The sequence below is a fragment of the Ambystoma mexicanum genome, chromosome 2p, assembly GCF_040938575.1.
Source record: "Ambystoma mexicanum isolate Mex_15411 chromosome 2p, UKY_AmexF1_1, whole genome shotgun sequence".
Taxonomy (NCBI): Eukaryota; Metazoa; Chordata; class Amphibia; order Caudata; family Ambystomatidae; genus Ambystoma; species Ambystoma mexicanum.
This window is the reverse complement of record NC_090923.1, coordinates 709,150,376-709,169,621: the sequence shown is the minus strand read 5'-3', so window position 1 is coordinate 709,169,621 and position 19,246 is coordinate 709,150,376. Positions and strand designations below refer to the sequence as shown.

Below are 19,246 nucleotides of genomic sequence, written 5' to 3'. Positions count from 1 at the left end.
CAAGGACTGTTGGCACCTGTGGCTGTGTCCTCCCAAGGTGGCTCACAGGGTGGTAACGGCCAAGGTGACACACACCATGTACACTTCAAAGGTATCTTACGTGCAGGCTCCATTGTGCACATGCCCTCCTCAGACCCAGTGTCTCCAGGCAGGCTCCCCTGAAGCAGACCCTGCCCCTGAAATCCACATAAGTGTGTCTCTCCTTTCAGCGGTGTTCCGGGCCTTGTCTGCATGCCTCATGCCCATCCATCCCCCCACCAGAATCGACGACAGTTCGAACCAGTGGATGTGCGCTGCCAAAGGGGGCTAGCAGGGGTGGGAACGGCTTGGTGCCAAACACCATGTACACTTCAAAAGTATCTTAAGCGCAGGGTCCATTGGTCACATTACCTCCCCAGACCCAGTGTCTCCAGGCATGCTCCCCCGAAGCAGACCGCACCCCTGCAATCCACACAAGTGTGTCTCCATTCAGCAGTGTTCTGGCCCTTTCCTGCATGCCTCTTGTCCGTCCATCCCCCCCTACCCTATCAATGGCAGTTCACACCTGTGTCCGTGCACTCCCAAGGGTGCTGGCAGGGTGGGAAAGGCCAAAGTGCCAAACACCATGTACACTTCAAAGGTATCTTACGGGCAGGGGCCATTGTTCACATGCCCTCCCCAGACCCAGTGTCTCCAGGCAGGCTCCCCTGAAGCAGGCCGCGTCCCATCCACATAAGACCACGCCATATACACGTCACTCATTCACATACACACACACTTTTCTAATTCTTTATGAATTCCTTGACATTTATCATGAGAACATCGGTGAGCACTGCTAGTCAACTCTTGAAGATGCTACCTGAGAACATCGGTGACCACTGAAAGTCAGCCCGCCATTGTGCTACCTGAAAACATCTCCAGGTTCTCCTGCTACTAACTACACTGCTTGCTGAATCTGTCTGTTGGTCAAGGTAAGGGCAGGTCACCTAATCATATCTTCTTGATCTCTAAATTTCTATCTATTTCAAACAAATGTACCCAGTAGTGTAATGTTCATTCATCTCATTGCCATTACCATTGTCTTGAGTTTAATTCTGTTCTCGATATATAGCAACTGTCATCAGTGTCAATTGGGATAGAATTTCATCCTTTGCGAACTGTGTCTATAAGCATGTTTCCTTTTGATGCATGATAGTACATTCAAGGGACAAGTAACATGTTACGATTTGCATCACATCAATCAATTGTGTATGAAAGTTATCCTAGAATACAGTCGGCTACGCTACACAGGTTTTACTTTGGTGACCAAAATGGACTGCATAGAAAAATGTATGATATAATTCTAGCTTTCTCACGCTTTTATGCAAAATAGTTTAACGATGTGGACCTTTTTTTTTTTTTTTTTACAGAATTTCCACAATGCCTGTATGGTTTACGGTTGCCATTCTAAGACCCATAACAAAACTAAAAACACAATAATGCATATATTCCAGAGGAATATAGATCTATTAAGAGAATGGGTCAGATATTGCGGATTTGCGCCGGTAGAGCCCAGGATGTCTTGGGGGACTTTAGGGGTGATCGATTCCGCATCTGCAGCCTGCACTTTACCATGAATATGTACGACCAATCGCAGTACACAAAGAAGCATCGACTCAGAACATCTCATAAATTGCTTCCAAATGCAATTCCAACTCTATTCATGCCTCATGTGAGTCACAGTTCATGATTTAGCTGTAGGCCTTGGGGTAGTGAACAGGTAACTACATGGACAGATTGGTGTTGTAGGTGTAAATGTTCCTTATAATACTTTTCATATTTACAAGATTGTATTGCTTTATAATTAAACCATAGTTTGCTATACATCTGTCCTTGGTCTTAGGAGCATCATAGAAAACTATTTATGGGCACCGAAAACTATGCTATAGTGCCCTTGGAAATGAGCACAATCCTTTCGGAATCAGTTGCTTTACATGTCAATTTATTTAGGTTAGCATTTCTAATTCAAATCAAATTTTGCCTTTACAACTCCATGGCAGGGCAATGAATATGATATGAAGGAGCACGATTCTGCATCCATGTCTTTCCTGGAGTCAACAACAACTTCAAGCATGTATCAGTTAGTTTTATTTGTCATAACAGTTCCAGAAATGTATTATGCATGGAATTACAGATAATATGATAAAGTTTACATATCCTTTCATTTGTTTACATAATGTTTCCTTTACATGTTTTTATTGATATGTACCATTGTCTGCATCCCATTGTTTGTTCAATTTCACTTTTTTTCATCCATACTAAAACAAATACTGTGTTACAGGGTGATGCTGGTACTTCAACTACAATCCTTTGAAGCTGATCCAGAGCTTGAGGTATGCGTACTGACAGTTCCCTTGAATGAAAGAAAGTATATCGTACATCTGATACTATTACACAGTGACATTAGAAACGAGCAACATTTGCAAAACGCTTGAGTGCAACATTACAATCAGTGGGTTTCGCACAGTGATCTCTGATCGAGTACACTAGCCATCAATCAGGTGTAAATCTAAATGTATATTTTGACTAAATGACATACACAGTGTACGAGGGTATCTATTCAGCCATGTGTGCAAGGGAATAATTTGATTTCAAATACCATTGACTTTTTTAAAATCAATATTCTGTTCTAGGGATTTATACAAGATCGGGAAATTGAAGAGGAGGCCTGTGGATCCGAGGTAGCGGACCAACTTGCTGGTGCAGTCGATACAGTGAAGAACACGGTTTCACAGAAAATCAAGAAAGCAAGGGTAACTAAAACAATTGAGATTACAAAAAGTGTTTTGGGCTGGTGTCTTCATAACATGGTTTTAAAAAAATCTGAAGTGCTTATATACTGTATGATGGTTTTACATTTAACATGTTTTTACATCCCATCTCCCAGAGGCTCTGAAGTAAACAAACTTTGAAGACACAGACAGCTACTGAAACCAAAGATGCTGCTTGCCAAACTGATTTTACCATGGAGCAAATATTATTTGAGGTGCAGCGTGTTCAAATCAATCAGCAGACTCGAGATGCTCATGCCCAATGGTCAGAAAATGAATTGAATGTGACCGGCGAAGGCAGCAAAGTGTTGTTGGACCATTGCTACAATGCGAAAACTCCAAAAGATGAAGATGAAACTGAATATAATGAAGATGATTTTGAATTACTCGCAGACCACTTGACAAAATCAACACCAGCAAAAAAAGGGCCACCCAACAAACAATCAACATTGATGTTTTCTCTGGTTCGTGTTCAAATAACACAAGCTGAAATAACAGACTGAAGCCTCAACACACTTGACTGAGGAACTAGCCAAATATCTCGACTACAGTGCGTCCTGTTCGGCTGATATGTCCACCACAGTTGAGTCACAAACCACATTCATGCAGGATAGTCTAATAAAGGAGCCCAAATACATTATATTCGACAGCTGCCTGGTGGAGATTATACTGATGCTGAAATGTGTCCATCCAGTGAGGGTGGGGGGGGGGGGGGGGGGAGTATGCAGGAAGCCATTGTTGAATGTGACTCGTGTATCACAAGGCACCAACTTGAAAATACAAGCCACTTGTGATCTGCTCCATGCAAAATGTTCTTGGTCCGCTCAACCAATGCTGGGGAAAGTGGCAGCTGGAAATCGACTGTGTGCAGCAGCTTTACTTTTCAGTGGCTCTACTTTTAATAAATTGTCCAGTTTCTGTCAATTTGTGGGACCCCAGTTCCTTTCTAAAACGCAGTACAACAAATATCAACGTGAATATTTATTCCATGCTATTAGTGAAGCTTGGAAAATTGAACAGATGTCAATTGAAAGGACATTCTCTGACAAACGGTTCAGGCTGACTGGCGTGGGACAGTCTGACAGCCCCGGATGTTCAGCAAAGTACTGCACATACCACTTTCAGCACATGGAAACTAAAAAAATTGAGCTTGGTGGTCGTGCAGGTGTCCGAATGTAAATCCTCAGTGGCCATGGAGAAACAGTTTCATCAAATCCCTGGAAGATCTCAAATCGAGGGGAATGCAAATAGACCTCATAGCCACGGACAGACATGTTTACATAGCCAAGACCATGAGAGAGCAGTTTCCAAATATTTGCCATCAATTTGTTGTATGGCACTTTGCCAAATCAATCAAAAAAACCTCAGCTGCTGGAGAAAAAAAGGTTCTGAAAATATTTTACAGTGCTCCCAGTCTTTCAGCAACCATCTTTGGTGGAGCTCCAAAACCTATGGTGGTTCTGTGGAAATTCTACTAGAAAAATGGCAGTCACTTGTTCCAACGTGCACTCTTGAACAGAAAACCAACATTTCCACCAATGTGCACATTGTTACGCTCACCTGGTATCCACGGGGATGCCACCCAGCCCTGGTTGGATGATTTGCACTCTTGAACCCTCTCGCGGTCCCTTGGTAAGGCCTCTGGTTAAAGATGGGTCTGCAATATAGGAGAGCTGGATTCAATACCAGATTGTGTTTATGTTTTCCTCTCTTGGCCTCAACTCCTTCCTCTCCCTTGGGCCCTCTCCTCACTTTAATATTGTAAAAGGTGGATTCTCCGTCCTGCTCCTCGTTGCAGAGGCGCGTAGATGTGGGGGGCGAGCAGCTACCAAGTTACTTCACTGGCGCAAGCCTCCCTGTGGGAATCAAGGCCTGCTGCGACTCCGTAGGTTTGCTGCTTTACAGTCTTTATATGCAGTTCTTATGTTCCTCTTAGTTAGAATAATAATGTCTTGCTTCTTTCCTTTTAGGTATGGAAAGGTATTTTGGTGTTGTCATGCAGTTTGAAGATGAGCATGGGCCGGTAGGCGAAAGCGCGGTGTGCACAATGCTGTCCGGTGAGTAATGCGTGATGCGCGGCACTGTTTCGCCTTTTATATTGCTAACCTGTGTCTTTTCTCTCCTTGCAGGTTGCGATGTTCCTCGCCGAGCGCCGTAATGTTCCAGCAATGATACTGACGAGGAGATGACTACCCAGGTAAGAATTGTGTGGCTTTCTTCATTCGGGAGGAAACGTGAGTAAATGCTTACTAATGCTGTCTTTCTTTCTCCTCTTTCCAGGTTATGGTATTCCAGGATGCCTGCGGTGCCGGATGATGGAGTTCGTACCTTCAGGTGAGTGGAAATGAAGTTGGCGATGGATTGAAGACGGGATACTGTTCCAGGTAAGTTTCGTAGTGTTCCTTCTTTCTCTGCAGGTCCTTGGTTTCAGGTAAGCTGAAAGATCTAGACACGGTGAGCGTTACGCTGCCCACAGCAGAATAACGCAAAGCATGTTCTGCTGTTTGGGTGCGGTTTAAATATAGTCTCAGGTAAAGTAGTCCAGGTAAAATAGTCCCAGGCCTGCCACACCCAAAGTAGTCCAGGTAAAGTAGTCCCAGGCCTGCCACACCCAAAAGACTAGACCGCATAGCTGAGTTCCTTGGAACTGAGCTATGTGTGTGCCTCCATGTTGGCTGAACCCCCCACCCCCCTGAGTTAAATAGTCCCAAGTAAATAGTCCCATTCTAATGTTGGTCTTCATGATGGTTATGAGCCTGGCGCCAAAGGCGCCAGGACTGACTCCAAGAGAGTCTTGGATGAGGTTTTAAGGCCTTTGACCTGGCCCCAACTGGAAGGCTGACTTGCCAGTGAGGGCCAGGGGCAAGGGTCATGACACACATGGACCTTTGTAGGAGGAGCAGGAACGCAAGAAGAAGTGGTTGATTCCATCTTCACCTCCACACAAAGCTCTTGAGAAGATCGTGTTTGATAAAACTGTATCAAGAGATCTGAAGGGACTCAGAATTCTGTCACATGGGAGATTTGGAGGTGTTCCACAATATGTGCCTAAAGTACACGCCCAAGAGATTGCATTTTGGCATAGACTGGGTGCAATATAGGACATTACTAGCGGTATTAGAACATAATGAGAACGTAGGGCGTGAACAATCGAGCACTGCAGGAAACTTTGGGATGCTTCCTTACACAATGGCCTTTACGAAAAGAAGCAAAAAATGGGTGGACAAGCCAATATACCAGGAAATGGAATTCGATTTTATGAAAGATCTTATTTTGACTGTCTTGGACATACATACTCATGGAATCGCGCACAATTTCGTTCTGTGGACACATACATTGCCACAAAACATTGCAAACTTGCCCTGTCCACCAAAAGCTAAGCTTGTGCAACAGTTCACTTCCCGGTTCAAATGATTAGCAGCAATTTATTTGTTCAACAATGTTCATATAAAGCGTCCAATTTGTCTTTTGAAATCTATGCTCTTTGACAATTTTTTATTGTTGCTAGAAGTGCCTTTTGGAGAATGCCATACAGTGTAATGCTCTGCTTTCACACTTCCCGGTTTCGTCGAGCTCTTGTGGGTCCTTCACTGATCATGTAGAGGGTCAGATGGATAACAGCATGAAAGCAACTTTGGGGTTATGTAGTTGCCTTACCAAACACTTGCCCAAATAGCTGAATAATTACACGACACACAAAAGAAATGAGACCGAGGCTAGATAAGATACTTGGCACACAGGAACTACTGACTAAGCAAAACAGCGCATCATAGGGGGTTGTTGGTGAGAAATAGGTGCATTCAGACCTATATTTTCATGGGGGCATGTGTTAGGGCTTGTTGCTAATGTAAGGAACGAGTGGGTCGATTGAGCCCCCGCCCCATACATTCTACGCGAAAGGGACCACTTGCTCTTGCGGGGGATGCCTCCTTTGCCCTTCTGCAGCCACGGGGAAGAAGGCCCTGACATAAGCAGGGGTGAGGCTATTGCTAGACACACTTGGACTCCATTTTGTGTACCCTCGACTCCAACTCTTGGCTAGACCGCATTCTGGCATTGCGAAGTCTCCCCTGCCTCATCAGCGCCGCACACACCGAGCAGTGACAGCCCCCACCTTTTTCTTCCTGCGCCTCCCAAGTCCCTTTCTCACAGATGAGACAAGATGTTGCGAGCAAAGAATGTATTAATTTCATTCTTCCTCTGAGTTCACTGTCCTGTGTGTGACCGGGCCAAACCATGAGTTGTAGTTCATCATCTCAACAAATCTGCTCCTGCACCTCTTACCTCCACTGTTGGATAATTACTGCTTGTTCAACCTTGTGCCCCTCCAAAGCTATTCTTTTGATCTACCAAAAGTGTAAATCTTCCTTGCTGACCACCCCAGAGTGCCTCCTAATAAAACAAGACCCCAGTCACAGTATATTCCCTCCTAAACTAGCATGTGTCACTCCACCCCCTTCTCGCTCTGATGTGCCAGACCTGTCAGCTATCAATCACGACCCCCACAGGTTACCTCAGGGGCAAGACCCCCACACACCCTTCACCTTGCTAGTGACCCAAAATGGGATAGTACAAACACACGTGTGCAATTTATAGGCCTCCAATATATACTTAAAAGGTATAGTGATGATCATTATTTAATGCATGTTTAGGATAAGTGTGGGGAGTGAGCGCCTTCACTATTGGATGTCTTATCACAGGGCCGATCTTTGATTTGCAGCCCTCGCAGTCTTACGATTTCAAACGCAGTGGGGGTATGTGTCTGCGTTACCAGAATATATGACCAATCCAGAATAGGTATATGGGAGGTGAGGTTGAGGTGGTGCAGAGTTAGGGTCTGGAAATGAGATGCGCTCAAAGAGAGCTGGGGTCATGGGTTCAGGGGGCCGCGGCCTGGCAGGAGGGGGTGGCAGCAGGGCTTGCTCTGACATTCTCGTACAAGCACATTTTGTCAGGGCTCGAGACTAGCTCCTTGTAAAAAATGTTTACGGGATTTGCTGTGTGAACAGGAGACGGTCTGAGCTGAGAGGTGTGTGGGCTGGCTATGGGAGTCTCAGAGTGCAAAGTTCTAAAAAATTAAATTACTAGAAATTTCGGCATTGGTGGATGGCAGCAAACAATTCATTTGGTTTTCAAAAATATTTCGAATCCACTATGGTTTGAAGGGTTATTAGCTCCCATTCGGAGTCAAGGTCAGCGCCTTTGAATTTTGCTTGCGAGCTGAGCAAACCCACGCATCGTACAAAGTATAAGGTTCAATTGTTTTTCGACCTTGGAAGAAAGGGAGGATTCCAAAAGGAATGAATGAAGGGAGGAGTGTAATACCGTAAAATATGATAAGGTTCACCACTCCATAACTGGACAAAGGAACATGTAATGGAAATGGAATGGAGAATGGAAATGCCGAATATTATCTAAGTTACTGTTGACCATTTTATAGACTAACGAATCACGATTTCATTAGCCGACCGTTATTGCTGGCTTACATGGTTCTTTGTGGCATGTTGCAACAACAAGCAAAAACAACCTGTGTGTACTTGTCTTTGTCCTGGGCACATGGGCAGTCCAGCATCAAAATGCATGTAGTCCACATCTGGGTTCCCCCAGGTACCACAAACGCCAAATTCTATGCTAATATTTAGTTAAAATGCCATCTGTGTGTTCTTCGAATTGTAGCGTCAGCTTCCGCATCCCATTGCGAGCTAAACATACGCCATAGCACTAACATCTCAAGCAAATTGTAGACTATTTTCCACGTTGTTTTCTCTACGTTCACATTGTTTAACGTTTGTGTTCAGCATTAGTTTTCACACGGTGCAGAATTAATGGGTAAAATGATAATTACAATAAAGAACAGCTACTGAGACACATTTCTGTTATATTTTCCAAACAGCTACATCCTGCCTTCCTGCGATTGTCATCGATTCCAGATACCAATTGATGGCTTCTTTAACAGGCAGCTGCAGATACACTTAAATGGCTGGATCACCATGATGCTGTTTTGGGCCGATCGCCATGGGCCGATATGCCCTTAAGCGGTACCAGCGATAAGGAGCAACTTCAAATCGTTTACGGTGGTCTAGCGCCAAGCTGATGCCAAAGCCTTGCGGTTCACAGTGCATCCAATGCGCTTCTTATACCCAAAAGGAAAACCGTGTGACTCACGATAAACATTTGGGGATCGAGAACAAAGAAAATAATTACCCATTTGCTTGAATATGGCAAGCGCCTGATGTTCTCTGAGCGTTTATCGTGAAATAAAAGTACATTACAAATTGTAGAGTTTTGCTATTTCCTTTAAAAGAACAAGTTACTTCTTACCTGGTAACGTTCTTTCGATGGGATGTTCCTCCGACAAATTCCTTATCTTTGATAATCTGTCTCCAGCTTGCTGGCCTCGGAAATAATTTTCTCAGCAGAGGGCGCTGCGCATCGACATCCGTCTAGTTGGTGTCCCTCGACAGCCACCGTATCGGCGCCGACGTCACCATGCCCATAAATAGCCACGCACAGCATCCGTTGCTCAGTTTCGTTTTGTAGCATAAGATAAGTCATGCCTGAATTGGTTATTGACCTTGAAGGAGCGTAAGCTGCAACCACAAGGGAAGTATTACTGCGGGGATGGATGGGAGGGGCGATAAGGAATACGTCAGAGGAACATCCCATCGGAAGAACGTTACCAGGTAAGAAGTAACTTGTTCTTCGAAGGGATTGTGTCCTCCGACGTATTCCTCATCTTTGATAGACTCCCATAGCAGTGGTGTGTAATTGGAGGTGGGAGTAAAAACGCCACGTTTCCCTTTAGGAATTAACAGAATGTAAAACTGCTTTGCCAAACCTAGTCTCTTGACTAGAGGAGGAACCCAGGTTGTAAAATCTTGTGAAGGTATGTGCGGACGACCATGTGGCAGCCGCACATATGCCTCGAACCGGAACCCCTCTTTGGAGGGCCGAAGAGGCTGCGATACCCCTGGTTGAATGAGCCCTAAGATTTTGAGGAGGCTCTTTCCCTGCTAGTTTGTAACATTCCAGAATGGCCAAAATAATCCACCTGGAAATAGTCTGTTTTGTTATCGGTAGTCCCAATTTGTGCCCAGAGTAACCTACGAATAGTTGGTCTGCTTGCCTAATCCTAGCAAGTCTGCTGATGTAAAAGCTTAAAGCCCGCCTTGGGTCCAGCCTGTGTAGCCTTTCTTCCTCTTTCCCCGGATGGGGAGGAGGATAGAATGAAGGTAAGGTCATTTTTTGAGTGATGTGGAATTCAGAAACCACCTTTGGGAGGAAATTAGGCTTCACCTGTAGGACAACTTTGTCTTTATGAAAAATTGTATGTGGGGGTTTACAAGATAGAGCCTGTAATTCGCTCACCCTTCTAGCAGATGTTAGTGCGACTAATAAGACAGTTTTAAGGGTGAGAAATCTTAACGAACAAGAGTGGAGTGGTTCGTACCCATCAGGAAATTTAAGACTAAATTTAAGTCCCATAAGGGAACTTGCAATGGTCTTGGAGGATAGACATTAGTTAATCCCTTTAGAAATTGTATTACTAAGGGTAATTTGAAATACAATGGCTCCTCGGCAGTGCGCTTGAAGATCGATAGCGCTGCGAGATAGCCCTTGATAGTGCCAATTTGAAGGTCTGAATTTGCCAAATTGAGTAGAAAGGATAACACCGTTGGTGTACCACATGAAAAGGGGTTGATATTCTCTTCTCTACACCAGCTGCAAAATTTGTTCCAACGGCAGCGGTATAAAGACTTTGTTGCTGGCCTTCTGGCCGAAAGCAACACCTCCATGACGTCATCAGGGAGGTCCCAATCCTTTTATCTCAACCTTTCAGAAGCCAAGCGTGACGGTTGAGGGTTCTGATGTCTGGATGGAGAACCTGACCTCCTTTCTGTGAGAAGATTCTCCTTGAGTGGAAGGCGAATTGGAGGGCAGATGGACATGTCCAGAAGGTCCGGGTACCTCGTTCTCCTGGCCCAGTCTGGGGCAATTAGGATCATGGTCCTCCGGAATCTTCTCAACCTCCTGATCCTTTGAGGAATGACAGGGACTGGTGGAAACTCCCAGTCCACTACGAACGCGTCCCCTAGAGCTCCTCTCGGGGGACATTCCCTTGAACCAAACAGATCGCACTTCCTGTTGGTACTGGTGGCGAACAGATCCACTTGAGGAGTTCCCCAAAGGGCAAAGATCTCCTGAAGGACTTCCTGAGCTAGTTCCCACTCATGGGAGACTGTGCCCTGCCTGCTCAGAGCGTCCGCCGTCAAGTTCTTCTCTCCGGCTAGGTGAACTGCCGATAGAGAGATTCCTTCTTGGATTGCCCAAAACCAGAGCTGCATCACCTCTCTGCACAGGGGCAGTGATCCTATGCCTCCTCTTTTGTTTAGGTAGTGCATGGCCACTATGTTGTCCGTCATTATCAGGACATTTTTCCCCTGTACAGATGGCAGAAAAGCCTTCAGCGCTAGTCTGATTGCTCTCAGCTCTAACAAGTTGATATGTAGTCTGGACTTCGATGGAGACCAATGACCGCTGATGGTCAAGTCGTTGGTATGGGCTCTCCACCCCGTGAGTGAGGCATCTGTGACTACTGTTATCTCCGGCCATGGCTGTCAAAACAGTTCTCCTTTCAAGATGTTCTCCTGGCAGGCCCACCACTGAAGGTCTCGAGCCACCTTGTCCGGAACCTGAAGGAGGTCTGTCATTCTCCCTGAGAATTGCGACCACTGAGTTCTCAGTGCCACTGAAGAGATCTCATTCTCAGACGAGCCTCTGGCACAAGGAAGATGCAGGATGCCATGAGGCCTAGCAACCTCAAAAAGTCGAAGGCTGGGAGACGTTGGGCATTTTGAAACTTGGTGACCATCTTCAGAATATCTTGAGCCCTCACCTCTGGTGGCGAGGCTTTTCCCAGGGAAGTGTCCAGGACCGCTCCAATGAACTGGAGTCTCTGTGATGGTATCATCTGTGACTTCTTTAAATTGAGGGAGAAGCCCAGTTTGTGAAGGAAGTGGCAGACATAATCTAGCTGGATCTGAGCTTGTTCCGAAGATACAGTCCTGATCAGCCAATCGTCCAGGTAGGGGTAGACGTGAATCCCTCCCCTCCTTAGACTTGCAGCCACTACCAACATTAACTTGGTGAAGACCCTCGGGCGGAGGTCAGCCCAAATGGCAGAACTCGAAATTGATAATGAGAGCCGCCAATTGCGAACCTCAGGTATTTCCTGTGTTTGAGATGGATTGGCACATGGAAATAAGCATCCTGGAGGTCCAGAGATACCAGCCATTCCTGGAGATGGAGGGCCTAAAGGATCTGAGAGAGAGTTACCATCTTGAACTTGTCCTTCCTGAGGAACTTGTTCAATTCTCGTAAGTCCAAGATAGGTCTCAGTGCTCCGTCTTTCTTCGGTATGAGAAAGTAGGGGGGTACCAGCCCTTGTTCCTCTCTGCTACAGTTACTGGTTCTATGGCACCTTTCTCTAGCAGGTCTACAATTTACTGCAAGAGGAGCGGATCTGGAACTTTCAGAGAGCTGTTCCCCGGTGGATGACTCTGAGGGAATGCGTAGAAAAGGCAGGCAGTAACCTTGGGCAACTGTCTCCAATGCCCAAGCATCTGACATAATAACTCGCCATTCCGTCAGATGTTGAGTTAACCTGCCCCCTACTGGTGTCTTGTGAGGAGAGTCCTCCGAGCGGTTTGGAGGCGGCTGATGCAGATGCCGAGGGTAAAGAGGCACCTACTGCGGCTTTTGCATTTTTAACCCGTCCACCTCGGGTGAATTTTTTCTGACCCCTTTGAACCGGCTGTCCTCTGCCTCTTCCGAATGCGGAATAGAAGCGAAAGGACTTACCTCTCCAAGAGGTTCCTGAGGGGCGATATGGTGTCTGACTGATTGCAGCTCCCAGGGATTTTGCTGCTGCTTTTGATGTTTGAAGCTTTTCTAAACTATCATCCGCCTTTTTACCAAACAAAGAAGAGCCGTCAAAGGGCATATTCAAGAGTCTGCTTTGCACATCTGGAGCAAAACCAGACTTTCGCAACCAAGCAAATCTCCGGGTTGTTGTACTTGCCGCCATGGCCCTGCTGATGCTGTCAGCAGAATCGATACCAGTTTGAAGGGATTCGCACATTGTGTCTTTAGCATCCTTAATGATGTTTAGAAACGCTTCCCTTTCTTCTCCTTCCGGGAGGCAGTCAGCCGCTGATGAAGCACACTCCCAAAGTGTGTGGTTGAACTTGCGAGCGTACAAGTAGCAATGATGGATTTCAACGCCATGCTACATGCAGAAAATACTTTTTTGGCCATAGAGTCATATCTCTTGTCATCCCTGTCCTGTGGAACAGTAAGGTAAGCCGATTTACTACCTGATGAAGTTGCTGCCTGAACAACCAGACTCTCTGGAGTTGGTTGTTTGGATAAATATTCAGGGTCAGCAGTAGACACCCTATACTTGGCTGATAATTTTTTGTTAACCGCCGGGATAACCTCAGGGCTTTCCCAGTTTGCCAATATTTTCCTTTGTAATGCCGCATGAAATGGCACCACAGGATCCTCCTGTGGACCTTTAACCAAAATATCTGAGCTCGTCTTGCTGAAAAGCAGGTGAGCGTGTAGACCACCCCATAAACTCTATTATCCTTGCCATCAAGGTTCTATAAGGGGTTCCAGCATGTTCCCCTGGGTCTGGTTTGGCAAATTCCACTTCTGGGAAAGTGTCTAACCCACTTGCTTCATGTAAGGATTCTTGGAGGTCCTTAAACCTACCTTCCTCAGAGGTAAATTCCTCTGGTACAGGAGTTGCAGATCCCTGCAACTCAAAAGGTCTCCCCTGATCCGAATTCTCCCCTTCTTCATAAATAGATGCTAAGGCTCTGGAATGATCAGGTCTTGGAAATGGTATAAATCCCATTTCCAGAGCAGAAGGGGCCAAATTCGTCATAATTGGCTGAGAAAACGTCGACGACAGACGTTAAAGGCTTCGAAACCATCGAAAAAGGCGTCGAGAAAGTTGGTAGAAGCCTCGAGGAACTCAAGAGTATCAGAATTCTACTCGAGGTTGTCGGCGACATTCTCGTGATCGAGGCTCTGGGTATGGCCACTGGCTGTGAGGTGGCTGTGGGTTTGTCCTTTCTCGGCGTCGAATCGACTGACCTGTGCGTCGAAGAACCCTTCGATAATGGCGTCAAAGATGCAGATCTATGCGTTGAAGGGATCTTCGACGACGGCGTCGAAGACGTGACCTTGCCTTTACTCGAGGGTTCATGACGCTCTCGAGTAGCTTCTTTTGCCGGGTGCTGCGACTCGCGGCGTTTTGACTTTTCAGGTCTTTCACCCAGGGTATCACCCTCAGCAGTCGAGGGGGTCGAGGCCGCTTTCTCAAAGACGCTAAGCATCTTTTTCCTGAACTCCTCCCACTCAGCCTGAGAGCTATGTTTTGTGGGGCAGGAGACCCTTTTTGGGGAAACGGAAGAAGACAAGGAAGGGGATCTTCGACGTCTCTTTTTTGAATACTTAGATCTCGAAGAGTGATGGGAACTGCTTCGAGACCTAGAACGAGAATGTCTTCTGTGATGGCGAGGAGACGAATGTCTCGACTCCGCCGAGGAAACTTTTGAAGAAGTTTTAACTGCCTTACCTCTCTCGAGCTTCCCCTTACGCTCCTTCAAGGCTTTCGCCGTCATGAACATGCAGTCCTCGCACTCCGAACAATGGTGCTCGACTCCCAGGCACCACAAACGGATCCTGTGAGGATCCGTCAACGACATTTTCTTTCCACAGTCTCGACTTTGAAGCCGAACCGGAGAGTCGTCGGTTCGGATGAGGAAGCCATCGAGTACGAGTCGGTATTCACGAGGAATAATGAAGTATATTTGACTGAAGAACTGAGCAACGAAATTCCGAGGCAACACGAAGCGTGGAAAAACAGAACTGAGCAACGGACGCTGCATGTGCCTATTTATGGGCATGGTGACGTCAGCGCCGATACGGTGGCTGTCGAGGACACCAACTCGACAACGTTGATGCGCAGCGCCCTCTGCTGAGAAACAAAATTTCCGAGGCCAGCAAGCTGGAGACGAATTATCAAAGATAAGGAATACGTCGGAGGACACAATCCCTTCAAAGTATAGTTTTATATTCAAAATTGTGACCCGCTGTGTTGAGACGATGCGTGTTGATATTCAGGGTTCTGCGTAAACTTACGTTAACACGTAGGTGATGACTGGGCGCGTTTGGCTACGCTGCCCAGTAACGTCATGGAGATAGGCGGATAATATCACTAGGTTTGGTGATCTCAGCCTCAGGGGTGGGCGATATGATTTAGTGCCGCCAGGGCAGTTCACCTTAGGGCGATGCAGCAACGGGTAAGATTACCACAAGATGGCCGCGCCCTGCTGCCTGATTTCACATGTGTAAAAAATTAGGAAAACTACGGTAAGGTGCATAAGAAATGTTTGTACGATCGATCAACGTATGCTTAAAAAACACATACCCGACCCTGCAATAATATTTTTGAGCGCACTATTCCTTTAAGGGCTCAGGAGTGCTCCCCCCCCACAGGGAAATTAAGCTAAAATGCTTAATTTACCCACTAAAGTAAAGCAAGGGTACAGGATAAAGCTGCTGTGTGTTGTATTGAAATCTTTGGTGGGGAAAAAGCTAATATAAAATGTTCCCTAGCAGCTAGATCTTCCTGGTCTAAGGTCTTGAACTTGTCCCACACTTGGGGAAATCTGTCAATATGTTGCAATAGCTTGTACATTTTGTTAGTGAAGAACTAGCCATTTGTGGATTATATCTCTTATGTAGTGTTAGGGGATCGATGTAGCGTTTGATGACTGGAGTTTTCTGTGATCATGATCAGATTCCTGCATACAGCTTGTAAGGGCTTAAGGATGGGAAGGTCTTCCTCTCATGGGGATTTACATCAGATTGGTTCTTGAGGACAGGGGGCTAGTTTGCAGTTGGTTGGTTCCCGGAGGCTGATGGATTGGGTAGGTTTGTTGATGTTAGGGAAGCGTGGCCATAGTGGGTAGGAGGTGTGCGATCAAATAGGATGGGAATCTCATCATGGTCGGTACCAGTCTAGGGCTGGGGATTGTTTTGTTGAAGGATGTAGGAAATACCAAATTGATCGTCAAATAGCTGTTAAATAGTTTGAAGAAGATGTAGATAAGTGCAACTGTGGTTTTCTTGGATGCTGGGATCACTGGTAGGCTAGAATCCCAGAAGGGTACTGCTGGGGTGGTTGATGGATGCTGTTGTGATGAGGTCTTCATTTATCGAGGAAAGTTGCTTTGTTGTTCTAAGGAGGAGCACATAGAAGATTAGGGCCATCTCCATGCGCGAGCATGTGAAGTGGCAGGTAGAATGGCATGGACGTAAAATGGGATGTTTCCTGGAAGGTAAAGGTCCAAGAGGCTTTGTGGATGATTCAGTGCTCCTCCAGTATTTCCCTCTGTGGTTGCTGTGATTTTATTTTGTGCATTGACGGACATGAGGTTGCATGCTTTGTGTGTGGACAACCAGTGATGGTGAGTGGGAAGAGGGGCAAGAGGTTGTGAGTGTTAGTGGATCTTTAGTGGCAGGAGTGGATCTTTAGTGGCCGGAGTTTATTTTAAGATTGCATCATGGGGTGAGCTTTCTGCATAGTAACTGGTTTACCTGTGTATGTAGCTGCAAGATTTATGGTTCCTGGCCCTTTTTCAGGAACGAATCCCAAATAGAATAATAATTATCCTGCAGTAACCTCTAATCGGACAATACCAAATACCTCCTCCTAAAAATGGTCTTCGAACAACTGCATATCTAAAGGCAAACATCAATTCATGGGCTGAATAACTGCTGATGAGTGAACTAAGCTTACCATTCATCAAAAAGCCATCACTGGTCAGAAAAAAGCCATTGCTTTTTTTATTTTCAGGCTGGGGGTATTAGGAAATTGAAAGGTCTTTGAATTATATAGGGACAGTGTACAGTAATTTGCAAACAAAATGCAGTCGATAAGGCATCTCTGCACTTTGCAGTTTAACAAGAAATTTCAAGTACTTGAGGGCTATAAGCAAGAAGTGGACTTCTTTCTACATTTCTTGCAGTAGGCTTATCCACAATTAAACCGCATCCAGCCCACACAGGCATAGTGCCTGGCATTCATGGCTTTCTAACTTCTGCATACATTGAAACTCACCATGCCCGTTTCAGAGGTGAAGATCACTATCTCATACAACGGTGCCAGCTGCTGAAATAGATTATCGATGCCTGGCCTCTTCTTAAAGCGCCAGCCAGTACCTAACTGAGAAGAGATGGGAGAGAAGGAAAGTTACATAGTGAAGAACAAACGCCACACATCTATCAAAGTACCTTGACATGGACCACACTATTGTTCTAGTATAGAAATGAACACAGAGATAGACCAGAAGATGTACATACATCCCACACACACAAAGTTTGTTTACCCTAAGTGAGGGGCAGCAGTATGCAATAACAATACAATGAATAATGAAAAGAATCTTACCACTCTTCTCCTAAAGCCTGTGCATGAACTCAGCCAGCAATCACCTACACATTTTCCCTCAGCCTATTCATCACTGGTTTATGTATCGAGCAAACAAACTTGCTCACTAACTATACGCACAGTTAGGCACAGGTTGGCACCCAGAACTCTTGTGCATGGATTGACACAACACCTAGTGGATGACTGCCATCATACTACTTCGTCCCACTCCCATTCCTCCAGACTCGTGGAATGTGTCATGAAGCAGCATTGCAAGAGGAGTCTGCAGGGCTGTCAGAGACTTTGGTGCCAGGGATGGACACATACCTGAATGAAATTCATGTTACTTGGAGGTGGAATACAGCTGGGATCTCTAAGCGTCTTATGTGCGCAGCAAGGCATGACCTAGCAAACATCTGTTCGACTTTCGGGGAACGCAGCTAGTATTCATGCCTTCACTGCTTTCTGGATAGACGTTTAAGTCCAAAATATCCAGGTGTATGCTCATGAAACCACTCTGTCCTTCACCTTTTCGATTTTTCTCACCAACAAGTGGGCCTAGACTATGCATGAGAGGCTTGAGCGAATCCAGGGAATTCGTCCCTTCTCCCTAAGGGGGAGACACCACCCTTTGGGACTAGGGAGGTGAGCCTGCTACACAAAATCCTCCCCAAGGGTCAGGGCAAGTGGGATCCCACTGGGGTGACACCCCACATCCCCTGGGACAAGGAATACTAAAGTCAGGGTTCCACCTCTCCCTGCAAAACTTAGGTTTGTCGGATATGTGGGCAGTGATCCTGTACTTCATAGGCAGGGCCCCTTTAAGATGGATGGCTTAGTGACTGGCCTCTACTCGCTCCTGGCTCCTGACAATGTGGAAAATGTGAATGACCACTGGGATCTCCTCCTTAGTTTCCAAGAGGAGCTTCAATCCAGCAGAACAGCAAATCAAGGAAGAAGTTGAGAAGGCCAACCAGTGCTGAGATGCGGAAGACAGAGGTGGACTTGCCGACAGAGGAAGGAGAACCACGACACACATGGGCTGAGAGCAAGAGCTAAGCAAGCAATGGCAGCAGCTTTGGCGAAGGCGGGGCATCCACAGGCCGACTGGGCCGCTGAAGTAGGAAGAATGCTGCAACGTCACCAGAGGTAGCGTGTCCGGAGAACCGCTGAAGCACTCTCACAAACGGACGAGGAAGTAAAGCATGGAACCTCCAGGACCAGGGATCTTTACACCAACCACCAGGGCAGTACAGGGACATATTTTCACCAAAATGCCAGGGGTAGTGGAAGTGACATCGCATGACCCTTGACCTCTGACATCACAGGAAGTGATGTCATTTTACCCCACCCAGAAGTGACATCATTCCTGGAACAGAACCTCTCACCCCTTGACAAAACTGGAAGTGGCATCACATAGCATTGTTCCCAAGTACACTACGGACAATATGGTTATGATATCACTGTAATATGATATACATTGCATACAAGAATGGATCACCATATGTATCATTAATATCAGTGTGTATAGACCCATATTAACAAATTACTGTGAATGCAAGCATATGTCCAAGGCCAAATGATATTTTATTATTTAGCACTTATGCTTAAGCACTTTAGTTTACATAGAACAAACATACATACAATATCACCAACCTGTATTGGTACTCGGGATGAAAACTGAGTTGGCCTCGCTGGGATTCAAACCTGCAGATCACACACACATCGCAACAGCGAGCGCTCAACCCACCACTGAGCTATCTTAGGCTATAGAAAAATTTGTAATTACATGTCTGAATGTTCTCAAAGTCAGAAAGCAAATTACACTGTAGTGCATACCATTAAACTGGTAACTGAGATTTGACAGCAGGCCAGTTCATCTGCAGGTCTGGTGCAAAGTGGGCCACATGCCAAGCCTGCGTGGATCTACTTTACATTTGTCAGAGGTTGGCAA

At 45.9% G+C, this 19,246-nt stretch overlaps 1 protein-coding gene across 1 annotated transcript in view; it reads right to left on the bottom strand.

Moving 5' to 3' along the window:
- The window catches only part of TIMM50 (translocase of inner mitochondrial membrane 50), an 824,572-nt gene that overhangs the window by 129,119 nt on the left and 676,207 nt on the right, over window positions 1-19,246 (bottom strand). The window contains exon 7 of the mRNA XM_069644285.1: window positions 16,987-17,091. Within this exon, the coding sequence (XP_069500386.1) occupies window positions 16,987-17,091 (105 nt within the window). The remainder of the gene's footprint in view (window positions 1-16,986; window positions 17,092-19,246) is intronic.